Raw genomic sequence first — 14,815 nt, 5'->3', positions numbered from 1 at the left:
AACACACCTGTACACGCGAGCAATGCTGCAGCCTCACATATGATCTTGGTGATGTAAACAATGATACATCAGTTACAGTGACCATTAGAAACAGTAGTCAGTGTACCTGCACATTTATCAGTTTATTTCAGATCACAGCAAGATATTATTAACTGATCATCATTTTTCAGATTAGCCTCAATGAAACAAATTGATTACCACATACCTGCAATCCTGTGAAACTCCTCTTTAATGGCTTTAAGGAGTTTGTGTCAAGGAGAGCGCTTGAGGTCGAACTTTTCTACATACAGTGGCTTCACTAATGTGCTCAGCATCTCCAATGTTATAAAGAAAACTACCGTTTGCAATAAAACGTAACGCAACACAAAGAATCTGTTCGGATGTAAAAGCGCGGCCACGATGGGTGACGTGTCTGATGAATGGGGTGGATAAGATTCTTAATATATGTATGGAGTCTCGAGAAAAACGGTACCGCTCAAATAAATATGCACGGCGATATGACAGAAAATTAACTCGTGGCGTCAAAATCCTCTCGCGGCGTAAATTCAATGCCGTGTGAATTAACACAGCGTCCTCATCTACAGGATCCTCTAGAAACGGACATTTTGGTCTCTGCGCGAAGGAAACAGGTGAAATCTATGAATGCACTGAAAGATTAAACGAGGTATTTAAACAGTGTTCACTTTAAAAAGGGGAGGAGATCGAAGGAAACTCTGGGTTTCCCGAATAAAACCTGCTCGCGACCAGGTTTGGTTCACAGAGTAAGTTGCCATAGTAACTGACTGAGTTTCGATTACCTCGCTTCTTGAAACGGGCTTAAACTTACCCCGCTTTACGGGTTTAAGTAACCCCGCTTTCTGAAACCGAAAACTTTGAGTTTTCCTCATTTCGGGTTAACAAACTCAGAGTTTCCACAAAACCACCTTCTTGAAACGGGCCCCTGGTCCGATACAGGAAGTTAAAAGCGGTGAAACAACTCGGTGGTCACTCGTGCAGTTTTAATCAGACACAAAATGTGAAGAACAAACATGTTGCAGCAATATTGGGTCGTAGATCTGAGTCCTAGCGTCATGTCATAGAGTTAAACATTCACGATCACGGTCGTTTACACAAAATTTAAAAGACGTGGCGTCACTACGTCCACTAGAAAACGTGTAGCGGATAATATTTACAAGTTATGGTCGTTTGAAACCGAAATAAGCAGCTGTAGTCCTACACAAACCAAGCTAAACGCATTAACGAGGCGGTGCGCGCTCCCGCGTGCGGAAATCAGTTCCTGGCAGACAGTCACTTTTTGGCACGACACCGGACGTATTTTGTTGTCCTGTTGCCATGGTGACTCTTAATATCTTCACGCCATTGATCGGGGCTTTGTATCGTCGTGGTGCACGCGCTTAACTCTGAGTCAATCAACTCGGAGTTGCTTAAACTAACTCTTCTCAGCAGCTCTGAAACCGAAAACTCCAGGTTTGCAAACTCAGAGTAAATCAACTCAGAGTTTAGTTTAAACTCAGAGTTTGTTAAACCTCCTTCTTGAAACGTGCCCCAGGTGTTGAGTGTCCCACTACTTGTGTCATTTAGTTAAATGTGAGAAAACTAGTTATAGGTGCTCCTTTTACATTCGGCACCCCATACTGCCAGGGGTCGTAGCTCCGTCCTCAACCTCGTGCCCCGTCTTCCCGACCGCATTTATGTCCAGTTCTTACAATAGAGTCCAACTTGTTCAAAACATTGACATTATTGTCCAACAACTGTTCACACACCGTGAAAGCGGTACCTGTCTGGTATATGTGGGGGGGCAGTCGCGGGGGTTACGTTCTGAACACCGCGTCGGCAGGTGGCAGTAGTGGCCTGATTCCTCAGCGTCATCAGAAAAAGAAGAAACCAGTTCCCGCAGCCACAGACGGTCTCCGCCATTTGCAACAGCTCTCGGTCTGAGTTTTAATATCTCTACCACAGGTACCCGCCGTTTACCTGGAGCGTTACCCGAGCGTGAGGCAGGAGCACGTCATAGCGGCGGGATGGCGACAGACCGGCGCGAGGACAAAGGTGAGCGAAAGCAGCACTTAGCGCTTAGCATTAGCATGTGCGCTACCTTTGTTTGTGAATCTCGGTGGGATCGTCAGTCTGCACTAAATAGATCAGTGTTTACACTATCATTCGTTAGTCAACGTGTCAGTTTGACCATCATCTTGAACGTGACTCGCTTTTATGCCTACTGCAGCTAACACCAGGTTTAGATTGACAGATTCACCCAGAACCGAACCGTTCACAGACACAACCAGTAAAACCGCACAGCGATGTTCATGATAGAAGCAGATTTAGATCAGTGTTAGTGTGATGTGTTGACTTGGCCTTCATGGTCCATGCTCAGCGATCAGTAAGAAATTAAAACAGACTAATTAATTAGTTATTTATGTTTGAGTGAAAACGCTTATTATTAGTTAAAAACATAATTTGGCTTCTAGGTGAATGGAACCAGACTGATGATCACTAAGCCTTTACCACAATGTAGATGCTATAGTTTGTGATTTGTTAGGCCTAAGGTGTCAAACCCTTGAGATGCCTTGATGTATATAAAATTAAACTGAATACCTCAGAGTGGTTCCTGCCTGAGCTACAGAGGGAGCTGGACCCAGTGGACGCACTTGTTTCAAAAGACTCTCTTCTAAAGTTCTGATGATATTTGCTTTAAGATTTTATTGGTTAAACATAGAAAACATGTTTCAGATGGAGAACTGAACGTTTTAGAGGATCTTCTGACTGAGGCCCCGGATCAGGACGATGAACTGTACAACCCTGAGACAGAGAGAGACATCAGTGACAAGAAAGGTACACAAATAATGAGAATGCCACTAAACGTTGTCGGAGCTCTGCTGTTTGCAGGTTTGTTGGTTGGAAGGATAGTTCTTTTTTGTTGCTAACTTGTTTAATTGTAAAAATCATTCTCTGCTCGATGACACATTCTGTTAATGGACGCTTTGGTTAAAAATACATACAGCTCAACACTTCCTGGTACCAGAATCGTCTTACGCTGGACTAGAACAGTAAACTAAAAAGTAAACCAAGGTGGCATTTTCTAAACCATCAAAGGTGATTAACTGGAATCCAAATTTTTTGAATCCCCACAGAAATTGGACATCACTTTAATATTTGGAAGTAAATGCACTGCTACGTCATGGTGACAAGGCCACTGTGGCTGTGGATATATCTATTTACTTTCTGATATGTATTTGTCAGGTACAAAGAGGAAAAGTGAACGATGTGACAGTCAGGACCTGAAAAGGCTGCGTCCCAGTTCAGGTCATGCCTCCTCAAGGTCCACAAGTAAAAGAGCTTCAGGCCCCCTACCTACTTCCTCCAAGAAGGGGGGGTCCAGTCCACGCGGCCGACATGCCCTCAGCTACCGACATGAATACTATGAGGAGCGAAAGGTACGCCGAGGAGCCCGAGAGGTGACGAGAAGCCGTGGGGCAGATGATGCAAGACGTAGAGACTCCCACAGGGGCCTAGAGGGACTGACTCAGGTACTGGTATCAGATGTGATCTGTTCAGGACATGATGGTCTAAAAAGGCAGCATGATGCTATTCCCATTATTACATGTTTCATAGAACCAGAATCTGACCAGCACACCACCACCTTCTTCGACTATTTGGTTGTTTGTTGTTGTTTTTTGTCGATATTGCTAAGTCACCAAAAATTGTGTGAAAGTATTATCTGATTCCTGTAAATCCATGTTGACATTTAGCAGATCAGTAACAGGATCACCGTAGAGCAGGTGAAGGCAGTCAGGACAAAGAAGCGATCGGCCTGTCATCCAATCACATTAAAGTTTGTTTTGTGTTCAGAAGCTGCGTCGTGATGAGCGACGGACAAGCCCTTCCCCCCACGAGGAAGACAACCCATCCGAAGAGGAGGAAGAGGAGGTGGTGGAGTACGGCTCAGAGAGAGGTTCGGGGAGCTCATCCCCTGCTGCCTCCCATGTAGAGGATGATGATGAGGAGGACCAGGAGGAAGAGGAAGAGGAGGGTATGGAGGAAGAAGAGGAGGAGGAGGAGGAGGAAGGAGAGAAGGAAGATGATGAGGATGATGAGGAAGAGGTAGATTATGAGCGCCGTGGAGTTGGTGAGGGGAATGAATACGACACTCGCAGTGAGGCCGGCGATTCTCGGTCCTCCGCCTCCATCAGTTTCTCTGACGTTGAGTCTGTGCATTCGGGATCCGGCTCTGATGCCTCAGGTAACCACAGCAAGATTTAAGTTTAAAGTAAAGGAAACATTTTACACAGTCATCGATACTAACAAAATAATAATTAAAATTAATAATCCCTTACATTAATACATGTTTTTAGCTTATTATGGTATGTTGGTTTAGTTTGAAGACATTTATTTGGGCTTCAGCTCATCTGTGATTAAATACTTCTGTGTCTATTCAGATTGTGATAAACTACTTTGACGCATAAAATAAGGTCTTCTTCTTGTGGGTTTTTTTTTTTTTTTGAAGATTCAGAGAAGAAACGGGAGAAGTTGTCATCATCTGTTCGGGCCGTTCGTAAAGGAACTGACAGTAAGAATCGTGCTTTAAATGCCTCTCAAACCCAGACATCCCATCACTCTCCTCTGATCTGTGATGCCGTTCCTATCACCAGATCCCACCAGTAAGCTGCGTTACATCCTACGAGATGCTCGGTTTTTCCTCATCAAGAGCAACAACCATGAGAATGTGTCCCTGGCTAAAGCTAAGGTATGTTCATATTCCAACCTCCACCTTTTCTTCATGTATGTGAAGTGTCAGCTGCTGCCCCAATCATAAAACTATTTCATGTAAAAATGATTTACACCAGGTTCCATTTTAACCACTTGTGTCACATTCAGGGTGTGTGGTCAACACTGCCGGTCAATGAGAAGAAGCTAAACGCTGCTTTCCGCTCAGCACGGAGCGTCATGCTCGTCTTCTCCGTCAGGGAGAGTGGCAAATTTCAGGGTACAAGTCCTTTGCTTGTCCTAACTTTGATATGCAGATATTTCTATATTTCTCTGCAGGTCATTGAACTTTTCTTCTGTTTGCCGTTTCCTTCTCAGGTTTTGCCCGTTTGGCGTCAGAGTCTCATCACGGTGGATCTCCTATCCATTGGGTTCTTCCTGCTGGCATGAACGCAAAGATGCTGGGTGGTGTCTTTAAAATTGACTGGCTCTGCAGGTAAATGCCACCAAAGTCAAGCTCGGCTCTGACGTGCAGTATAGACCATGTAGCATCTGGCTCACTTCATGGGGATGTTTTTTTTTATTTAAGAACGTTTAAGTGGCCCAGTCAGTACGATCCCCGCCTTTGGCACCAGATATGCCCTTGAGCAAGACACTTCATACTAGCTCCCTGGCCACTTCATGAGGCAGGCCACACGTGTGTGTGTGTGTATATGTAGCCACCGACATCGAGAGAAGGAAGATCCTTACAATGAATGGAGGGTTTCACCCTAACTCCAGCAAAAGGAAGGAGGCCGAGGATTACTGAGCGTCAAAGCCACTATCCAGGATGAAATAACTAAGCTTCATGAATACATCAGAAAAATGGCCCCAACAGATGACATGCTTGGTGAATACCTCAGGCAGCAAGGCCCCCTAGTAAACCAGTCTTCAATGTTATGCCCACAATGACTATTCAGCTGTGTGCATTTCTGCTTCTTAAACACACAAAATACTCTCTGGGAACAAATTTGTGCTCACCTTAGATTTTGAAAAAGGCCTGATTTCATACTAGTGAACTGGGCCACTTTGTCTTCCACTAGGGTGGTAGTAGTGAAACAAGCTCCAGGATCAGTTTTGTCTTTTCAGCAGGAAATGTCTCAGTCTTCAACCCTGTACCAGCAGTATAGATATGAGTTTACAGGTGTTTGGGCCGGTCCAGAGATTGTGGCCGTGGTCCAGGGGCTTTTATTCATATGACATTGTTCTGTTCGGCAACACTTGACAACTCTGAGACAAGTTTGATTGATTTATTTTTGCAGCTCATGGCTTCAATTACTTTTTGTTCCTAAGTATTTATTTTCCCGCCCTGTTTCTGTAGTCTATTGGTGCCTGCTCTAACTCTAATTTTACATAGTTTTGTTCTGTTACATAACATGTTTTGTGTTTGAAGGAAGACATTTTAGACAACTGACAAAGTTCTTATGTTGGTTTGTTTCTCCAGGAGGGACCTGCCCTTCACGAAGACAGCTCACTTGTCTAACCCCTGGAATGAACATAAACCTGTCAAAATTGGACGTGATGGCCAGGTCAGTTATCTCTTGCTTTGAAATGAAAAAGGTTTCAGAAACTTCGGTTGAACTTTTTCAAATCTCTTTCAGGAGATCCAGCCAGATGTCGGTGCTCAGCTCTGTGCCCTGTTCCCACTGGATGAGAACGTGGACGTCCACCTGGTGGTTCGTCGAGTTCGTCACAAACGTCGGACGCCGTCTGAACCACGGCCCCGAGGCCGACCTCCGCTGCGCGAGCCGGGAAGGTTAGCCAATCACCAAGCTCCTCCTCCTGCTTCCTGTTCTTCTTCTTCTCCTGCTGAGACCACCGCAACACCTGCTGCCGGACAACAGAGATGGCCACTGCTTTTGGCCAGCGGCAAGCTGCCCCCGAGCTGGCATTGCTGGTTCTTTGGTGGTTGTTGTGGGTTTTCTCCTGGAGTAATGCCTCACTCTGCATTTGTAGTCAGGCAGGAAATTCAAGTCCTCAAGAGTCAATGGTTGAGGGGGTTCACGTATTTATTTAATTTTAAGTTGTTATTTTATCCTTTTTTAAGCATCAAGGTGCCCTTTAGAATATATATTATTTCAAGTTTTGGTTGATTTAGTTTTTGCTGATCTTGTAGCTAAAAGACTGAATTTTACCAATTATGTTGTTTCTAAATTTCTTCTTTGAAGCTCTTTTCCTTTGCAGGAGTTTCATACTTCGGAAGTTAAAAATCTGAATGTTGGCTTTTAGCTGGACTGTGGCCGAGCCTTTGGTAATAAAAGCATGAAGGACGAGCGTCACTGGCTGGACTGACGGAGCAGGGGGTGGGTGAGGGGTGCGAGTGAGGTAGAACTCTAACAGAACAGGGGGACTGTCCAGTGGACTGTTTCTTGTCTGGGAAGGTGGTACAGGTTGGTTGGGCAGGTGCTGGGACCTCTGGACTATACCCAATGAGGGAGTGTGATGCCATAAGGGGCTGTGGCTTCCTTGCTGGTTCAGAAAAGGTAAATTTCATGAAAAGGAAAAGATGGACTATTTTAAAACACCCTTGGACTGAAAAAGTGAGGCCTCCTACCCCCATTAAAGGACAGCTTTAACCCCCTTCTCCCCCAGTGAACACACTGAATCAGGACTTGATTTGTTGGTGTGTCTCTGAAGACTGAGTTTCAAAGTTTGTGAATGGAGGAGTTGAGGAGGAGGAAACAAAAAATCAGATCCAGAAACGACGGAGCCACAGACCACAAAGTTGGGTTGTTTCAGGACTGTTGCTGGTCTCAAGTGGGTGGGGCAGAGATCAGAGGGTTGGGCTTTATGTATCGATTGACAGGACTGCACCATCATCACCATCATCATCTTCACCCCCCTACCCTTTCAAAATAAGAGGGTTTGTTTAAAAAAGCTTTAAACATGGACTGATGAAGAAACTGAATTATTAATAGTGTTGTTGACACAAACAGCTCCCTCACACATACTACAGAAGCGGTATGTTCCCTTTCACAGGCTTTTTGTTTTTTTATTTTGTGCATGTGAAGCAAAACTTGTGAAATTCTGTTTTTAAGCCACAACTGGTAAAACAGTGAGTACTTTTGCACAACAAGACACAGTAACTAAAGCCACGATTTATCTTTGAGCCTTAGTTCAGGTATAGATCCCGAAGCAGGACTACAGATGCCAACCAGTACATTCATTAAATGGCAGGACTGTTGGTACCTAGATATGGACCAATCCACAGCAGAGCCTCTTTCACACATACAGCTTTGCACCAGGTTGCTGAACCAGCTGATCACATTCAACTTGACTTCAATGCATTATCAGAAGTAGCAACTGGTGTTGGTTTTCCTCCAAGCCCCTGTGGCTTGATGTGATGAACGTCATCAACATACACTCACTTGTGGCGAAATGCCCAAGGTAAGATCCACACACAAACTGACAAGTACATTGCAGACTGGAGAAAGTCTGTGGGTGCAGCTCACCCATTCATGTGCAGCTTTCATGTCTGAAAGGGGCTCAGGCCTGTTGGTAGCTGCCAAATCAACAGTAGTTATAGTTGGTGACAATATTATAAAAATGATATTTGTCCCAGTGTTAGATACATCTTAACATGATAAAATCAAATAATTGGTGATTCTGTTCTTAATTAGTAAATCTGTCTAGGATCAAATTTAACAAAGAAGCTGGTGTGTGTGTGTCTGTATGTATGTCGTCTCTTACCTGTGCACTTGTTCACGTAGGCGTCGACCTGAAGAATACGACCTCCATGGCAGAAAGCGGCCGCGTGCTGACGGTCCACCTGACTTCAACCAACGAGCAGGTTGTTAATCTGAAAACTCAGCCTCCATTTTCTTTGCTTTTTGTCTGACAATTGTTTTTTCGTCAGTTTATTCAAAGTTGTTAAACAGCACAGCGATTTCCTTACATTTTAAGTGATCTTTCAATGTCTTAATGTGTAATTGTTTTATATTTTCTGTGTAAACCTTGGGTTTGACTAATCGTCTGCTGCTGAGATGACAAAGGCAACCTAACGTTGCTTTTATTTTTAGGATTTATCCAGGACCTACGTAACCAGCCAGTCGACAGGTGAGACCCGAAAACGTTACCGTTCAACTTCAGTTGGTTCCATTATTTTTAAATATTTGAAGAAAAAAACATCCAAACCAAGCTGACAAACCTTTGCTTAACTTAGATGGAGTTTTCTAACTTTTATAAAATTGTTTGATTAGTGTCTTAAAAGCAATATGCTTAATAACTAATTTAGATGATTTTTACGTTTTCAGACGGTTCTCCAGTGTCAGACGAGATGTTTTCCTCAATGGGGTGAGCATGCAACCAGAGTTAGCTTCATGTGCGCTAACATGTTAGCGCAGCCTCATGCTTCTCACAAAAGCCGTTAGCTTGGGTTGTAGTCATGTCTTTACCTGTCTCAGTCCTACAACGACTACATGCGGGACTACCACCACACCGTCGGCCCCCCCGCCCCCTGGCAGACTCTGGTACGACCGCTATTCATTCGTTTCCTCCATCGCTCAGTTTAATAACGACGACCTGGTTTAAAGTGATGTTTGTCTCATCAGGCCACTTATCCTGGGGTGGAGCAGCCACAGCCCCACCACCCCCCATACTACCACCACGGCCACCCTCCGCCTCCACCTCACCAGCCCTACCATCACCACGGCCACCCCCAAATGCCCCCCCACGAGGCCCCGCCCCCCAGGTTCCGGGAGAAGCAGAGAGCGCCGCAGCACCGCGCCTTCACCTCTAGTCCAGTTAGTTGTGTTGTGGCTTACTTATGTTTTAGACTTAATTTCGTATAGATAACTTATATGTTTGTGTGACATGTTTTTTCCTACGATTTAGCACGACTACGACATGCGTGTGGACGATTTCTTACGTAGAACGCAGGCGGTGGTGAGCAGCCGACGTGAACGTGAGCGGCAGCGGGACCGCGAGCGTGGCGCACCACGCCGCGAGAGAGAGCGCGAGCGAGTGAGAGAAAGAGACAGAGAGAGAGAAAGGGACAAGGAAAGAGGACGATACCGCAGATGATCCAACGTCGCTCCTGACGGTTCCCCAAAGGCTTTTATTTTGTCAGAAATGATTTGACTGTGGCTTCCTGTTAAGTTGGAAGCTATAGATGCAAAATAATGACGTAATTTGTTTCTTATGTAAGTATCATTTAAAAACAAAATATCTGCTTTTCCGTAATCTTTTTTTTTTCCATTAAACATTAACACAGCTATGTCATGTGTTTGTGTATTCAGACTCTGCTAGAAATTACTGTTGTTGTTTTTATATGTTTAGAAAAGATATATAACTCAAAACCAGTTAAGAGCAGTTTTTGTTGTTTTAGTTTTTATATTTCCTTACTTTAGTTCATCATTCGTGTTTTCGGGATTTCAGACTATGTTTCCAAAACATCTGCAGAACGTGTTTTATTAATTTTTTTGACACATTTTTTAATCTAATTGTGGTAAATAAACCACTAATCTGCGTTGAGTGTTAACAACATTGGAAAACCTAATTCATTTCAACTTTGGGAAACAACGTGAGGAACCGGTCTGTTTATACAAATAAAATCTGAAATTTAAATGAATTGTCTTTGTACACATTCAGGCTCATTATTCTGAATCCTGCTAAGGTAAAGTTAACCCAACAAATACCTCTTTAATGTCATAATATGAACTTTAAATTAACTTTGCTTCAGTGTCTCCACGTGAATATCCACGCTATATAACTGAATAAAACTTTCTGGAATTTGAAGGGAATTGTCCAGTGTCTCCAGGTCCCAGAACTCCTGCTGAGACTTCTTGCCCATTCAAGAAAAATTAAGAATCGTCTTTATTTAGGTTGCATTACTATAATCACTCCTTATTTTAGGTGGTCGGGAGCAGACGTCTGTGGGGCGGCTGTCATTTGCTCCTCTATGGTTCTTGTCATGTTTAGCCAGTGGCCGTATTCACCAGGGGCCTCATGTACGAAGTGTACTTATGCACAAAGTCCATGCGTAAGCACAAATGTATGCCTACGGTCAGATGTATCAACAACTACGTGAAGTAGAAATGTGCGTAGATCTACAAATCTACAGTATCTTGGTGGCTGCTTTCTGGAACACACCCCAGGGGTGTCTTCTGCTAAACCCTGAACTCCGGGTTGATTAACCCAGAACCTGCTTACCCTGAGTATGTCGGTTCCAAAATACCTGATAAGAGTTAGGTTAATCTACCTCCTGTCGGTAATCCAGAGTTAACGCACGTGCACGACGTGTATATAGAAAGACATTGTCAATGGATCGCCGAATTCACGAGTCACCATGGAAATCCGAAGCGACACTATAATGGCAGCGTATTTCAACAGCGGAGTTGGAGATTTTAATGCAGAGAATGGAGAATTTAGGCCGATTATTATTAGAAAAAGAAACACAGCTGCATCGGCGAAGAAAAAAAAAGAAATATAAAGTCAATTGAGTTTATTTAATAACCGTAAATTTGCCCTCTCCTCCTCTATTGTAAAGGAAAATTGAACATAACTTCCACATCGTTTTGTACCTAATCCTACAAAAAGGTAAGATTTGATTACACAATTACAGGTTCTATATCTTGCATAGGCTACAATGTTGTAGTACTCCGACTTTATTTCACTTTGATCTTATGTGTTGCATTGTCTTGCAGTCACTGATGGACTGATTGTATTATTGGACCCTCCAAAAAGCACACAGTCTGGGACATTGTGTGAAGCAATGTAAATAATATTCCATTTTATTTTTCAGGACATGAAGAAATGATGAATGCTTTGGTGCAGAAACCTTAATAAAAGTGATTCTGATAAGTCATGTGTCTCAAGAGTCTACCATCTCTGTGGTCTACTTGGTTCACTACTGGATCCTCTTGGTCATCTTCAGCAGGACAAGAAGGGTGGCTCTCGTATTGTGGCAATGTTGTGAAGGACAACACAATCCACTATTGTCACATGCCCTCTTTGGACTGACGCGGAGGCCACGTAGACACTGGAACCTCGCCTTCAGGATGCCTGTGGTCATCTCCACCTTGGCCGTATTCTGCTGTGGGCCCGGTTGAACTGTGTCTGTGGTCCAGGCTCAGGTTCAGGATAGGGTGTCATTAAATAATGCAGAACAGGGAGCCTCTGTCCCCCAGCAAGTAGCTATTGTAGTGTCCTGTAACGATTGAAGTATGTAAAACAATAAAACGATGAAGTAAAAACATGAACTTGTGTAAATTACATACCCTGTTGAAACATGTGACACAGTGATGATTCCCTGAAGATTCTGGAATCATGCACTGACCCTGATCATTTGGCTTCAACATTAGTGATGAGATGGGTTGCATCAAATATTACCTAGTTAATGGAAACAGTAATGAGTTTAATGGTCTTTAAACCAAAAGATTCTGAACAGGAAATAATAGTTACCTGCACATTAACATTGTAAAATTACTTCCTATTAACATAGTTTCCCTCATTGATTGAAGGAACCTTAATAGGAGTGTGGGTGCCATTGATGCACCCAATCACGTCTGGAAACTCTGAAATGGAAAGTAATAAAGTAATAAGGAAAGTGTGCGGGCGGCACGGTGGTGCGGTGGGTGGCACTGTCGCCTCACAGCAAGAAGGTTCTGGGTTCGAGTCCCGGAGGCGGACCTCGTGCCTTTCTGTGTGGAGTTTGCACGTTCTCCCCGTGTTTGCGTGGGTTCTCTCCGGGTTCTCCGGCTTCCTCCCACAGTCCAAAGACGTGCATTAGGTTGATTGGCCTCTCTCCATTGCCCGTAGGTGTGAGTGTGTGAGTGAATGGTTGTCTGTCTATGTGTTGCCCTGCGATGGACTGGCGACCCGTCCAGGGTGTACCCTGCCTCTCGCCCGTAGCCAGCTGGGATAGGCTCCAGCACCCCCGTGACCCCGCACTAGGGAGTAAGCGGTTAAGAAAATGGATGGATGGAAAGTGTGTGTGTGTGCAGTACGTCCGAGGTGTACGTATTAAAATATGTGTCATAGATTATCACAGAAAGGACAAACCTGCCACTCAAAAACGTCCTGATGCAAAAAACTAAGAGCTACGCATAGAATGCTTTCTGTGGTAAGCGCAGAACCTCGTTTGTTAAGTTTGAGATGAAATGTTTCAAATGGTTCGTTAAATACATTGATGATTCTGTAGAAAAAACGATAACGCTCCCTCCTTCAAATAATCCTCATGTGAAAATCATATGAAAAAACATCGATACGTGGCTTTATGACCCTCTCGCGGTGGAAAAATAATATAATAATTCTGGACCCGCTGCAGTTCGCCTACCGACACGGCATAGGAGTAGACGACGCTGTCATCTTCCTCCTACATCGAGCCCTTTCCCACCTAGAGAAGCCCGGCAGCACTGTGAGGATCATGTTCTTTGACTTCTCCATTGCCTTCAACACCATCCAGCCGATGCTTCTGAAACACAAACTGGAGGAGGCTGGTGTGGACCTTCATCTGACGGAGTGGATTATGGACTATCTCACAAACAGGCCTCAGTTTGTGAGAGCCAGGGACTGTGTGTCTGACACTCTGACCTGCAGTGTGGGGGCCCCACAGGGGACTGTACTGGGCCCCTTCCTTTTCACCCTCTACACGTCAGACTTCAGGCACAACACGGACAGCTGTGTTCTGCAGAAGTTCTCTGATGACTCTGCGATCGTCGGACTGATCACCGATGATGACGATGCAGAGTACAGAGGACTCACTCAGAACTTTGTGGACTGGTGCCAGCGGAACCACCTCCTGATCAATGTAGGGAAAACGAAGGAGATGGTGGTGGATTTCCGCAGACAGCAGCCTGCTGTCATCCCACCGATGCACATCCAGGGAAGGGACATTGAGAGAGTGGACTCTTACAAGTACCTGGGAGTGCATCTGAACAATAAACTGGACTGGACTCATAACACGGATGCACTGTACAGGAAGGGTCAGAGCAGACTCTACCTGCTGAGGAGACTGTGGTCTTTTGGAGTGAGGGGCCGCTCCTGAAGACCTTCTATGACTCTGTGGTGGCATCAGCCATCCTGTACGGTGTGGTCTGCTGGGGTAGCAGCATCACAGTGAGGGACAGGAAGAGACTGGACAGGATCATCAAGAAGTCCAGCTCTGTCCTGGGCTGCACTCTGGACACGGTGCAGGAGGTGGGTGAGAGAAGGGTCCTGGCTAAACTGACATCCATCATGGACCAGGTCTCTCACCCACTGGAGGACTCACTGTCTGCTCTGGAGAGCAGCTTCGGTAGCAGACTGATCCACCCTCGCTGTGTGAAGGAGAGATATCGTAGATCCTTCCTACCTGCTGCTGTCAGACTGTACAATCAGAACTGTTGACCACATCCCACCACAGTCACTCACCCACTGCATCAGTGGTTTATATAGCAACCTGCTCTGCACAATATTTGTGTAAATCTGTGAACAATCATGTATATTGTTACCGGTACAAATCTTATACCCATTACTGTGCAATAACCCTGCAATGACCTCATACTCACTCTAACTGTACTGTACTGCTTTGTACTGTGCCAACACAAACTGTTCTGTACCTGTATTCTTGCTCATCTGTACTGCTGTTGTGAGAGGTAATTTCCCCACTGCGGGACTATTAAAGGTTTTCTTATTCTTATTCTTAATAAGCTGCGCCTCCACGTCCACGGGCTCGTCATCAAACGGGCACGCCCTGCTCAGTAACCCCTGAAACGAACTTACCTGCTCCGGAGCAGGTTATGTTCAGAGAGTAAGTTGCTATAGTTACAAACATACCCTGAAAGTTACCTCCGTTTTTGGAACCGAAATCTGAGGTAAATCACTAACCTACCCTCAAACGTACCTGGGTATGTCACATAACCCGCTTTCTGGAACACACCCCAGGTGTGCCCTTTACGTCAGATCACGAGCTGGCATGGCTCAGCTAGGCTCTGGGTCCGTTGGTATGTACTCACCGGTCTGCAGCGCCCCCTAGATGCCCCCGTGGCTCGAAACCTAGTGTGGTCAGCAGCTGGATGTGGCGACGCGTGTCTGTACATTATTTACTCATCGTTTTCCTCCGGTGTTCCGTTGTCCGTTGACGACACGAAGA

General features: G+C 44.9%; 1 protein-coding gene and 1 long non-coding RNA gene across 6 annotated transcripts; one reads left to right on the top strand and one right to left on the bottom strand.

Annotated features, from left to right (window-relative positions):
* The first annotated feature begins 1,842 nt into the window (after positions 1-1,842).
* Positions 1,843-10,312, top strand: ythdc1 (YTH N6-methyladenosine RNA binding protein C1). Of its 4 annotated transcripts, none has more exons than XM_055513644.1 (16): positions 1,850-2,049; positions 2,731-2,832; positions 3,241-3,527; positions 3,850-4,240; positions 4,505-4,567; positions 4,650-4,744; positions 4,876-4,984; positions 5,083-5,200; positions 6,188-6,272; positions 6,345-6,499; positions 8,454-8,533; positions 8,763-8,799; positions 8,997-9,036; positions 9,126-9,212; positions 9,294-9,485; positions 9,577-10,312. In XM_055513644.1, exons 1-16 carry the CDS (start codon positions 2,022-2,024, stop codon positions 9,763-9,765), a joined length of 2,058 nt encoding a protein of 685 aa, XP_055369619.1. In that variant the 5' UTR covers positions 1,850-2,021; the 3' UTR covers positions 9,766-10,312. The 4 variants fall into 4 exon arrangements, 2 of the variants coding, with proteins under 2 accessions (XP_055369619.1, XP_029025192.1); XM_029169359.3 differs by having other exon boundaries at positions 1,853-2,049; positions 9,147-9,212; XR_003787807.3 differs by lacking the exons at positions 9,126-9,212; positions 9,294-9,485; positions 9,577-10,312 and having other exon boundaries at positions 1,843-2,049; positions 6,345-7,704; positions 8,997-9,019.
* A 1,131-nt stretch (positions 10,313-11,443) lies between these two features.
* LOC121202623 (uncharacterized) lies at positions 11,444-14,815 on the bottom strand. Of its 2 annotated transcripts, none has more exons than XR_005898390.2 (3): positions 14,679-14,815; positions 11,961-12,072; positions 11,444-11,890 (listed from the first exon to the last, which is right to left on the bottom strand). It is a non-coding gene; the product is annotated as an uncharacterized LOC121202623 (long non-coding RNA). The 2 variants fall into 2 exon arrangements; XR_008696355.1 differs by lacking the exon at positions 14,679-14,815 and adding an exon at positions 14,567-14,585.

Source organism: Betta splendens, chromosome 12 (assembly GCF_900634795.4).
Source record: "Betta splendens chromosome 12, fBetSpl5.4, whole genome shotgun sequence".
In the NCBI taxonomy this organism is placed as follows: domain Eukaryota; kingdom Metazoa; phylum Chordata; class Actinopteri; order Anabantiformes; family Osphronemidae; genus Betta; species Betta splendens.
This window is presented reverse-complemented; position numbering and strand designations above follow the sequence as displayed.

Coding starts and splice junctions, on each gene's coding strand:
- ythdc1 (XM_055513644.1), top strand. CDS start 2,022: ATGGCGACAGACCGGCGCGAGGACAAAG. Junction 4,241..4,504: donor ATCCGGCTCTGATGCCTCAG/GTAACCACAGCA, acceptor TTTTTTTTGAAG/ATTCAGAGAAGAAACGGGAG. Junction 6,273..6,344: donor AAATTGGACGTGATGGCCAG/GTCAGTTATCTC, acceptor AATCTCTTTCAG/GAGATCCAGCCAGATGTCGG.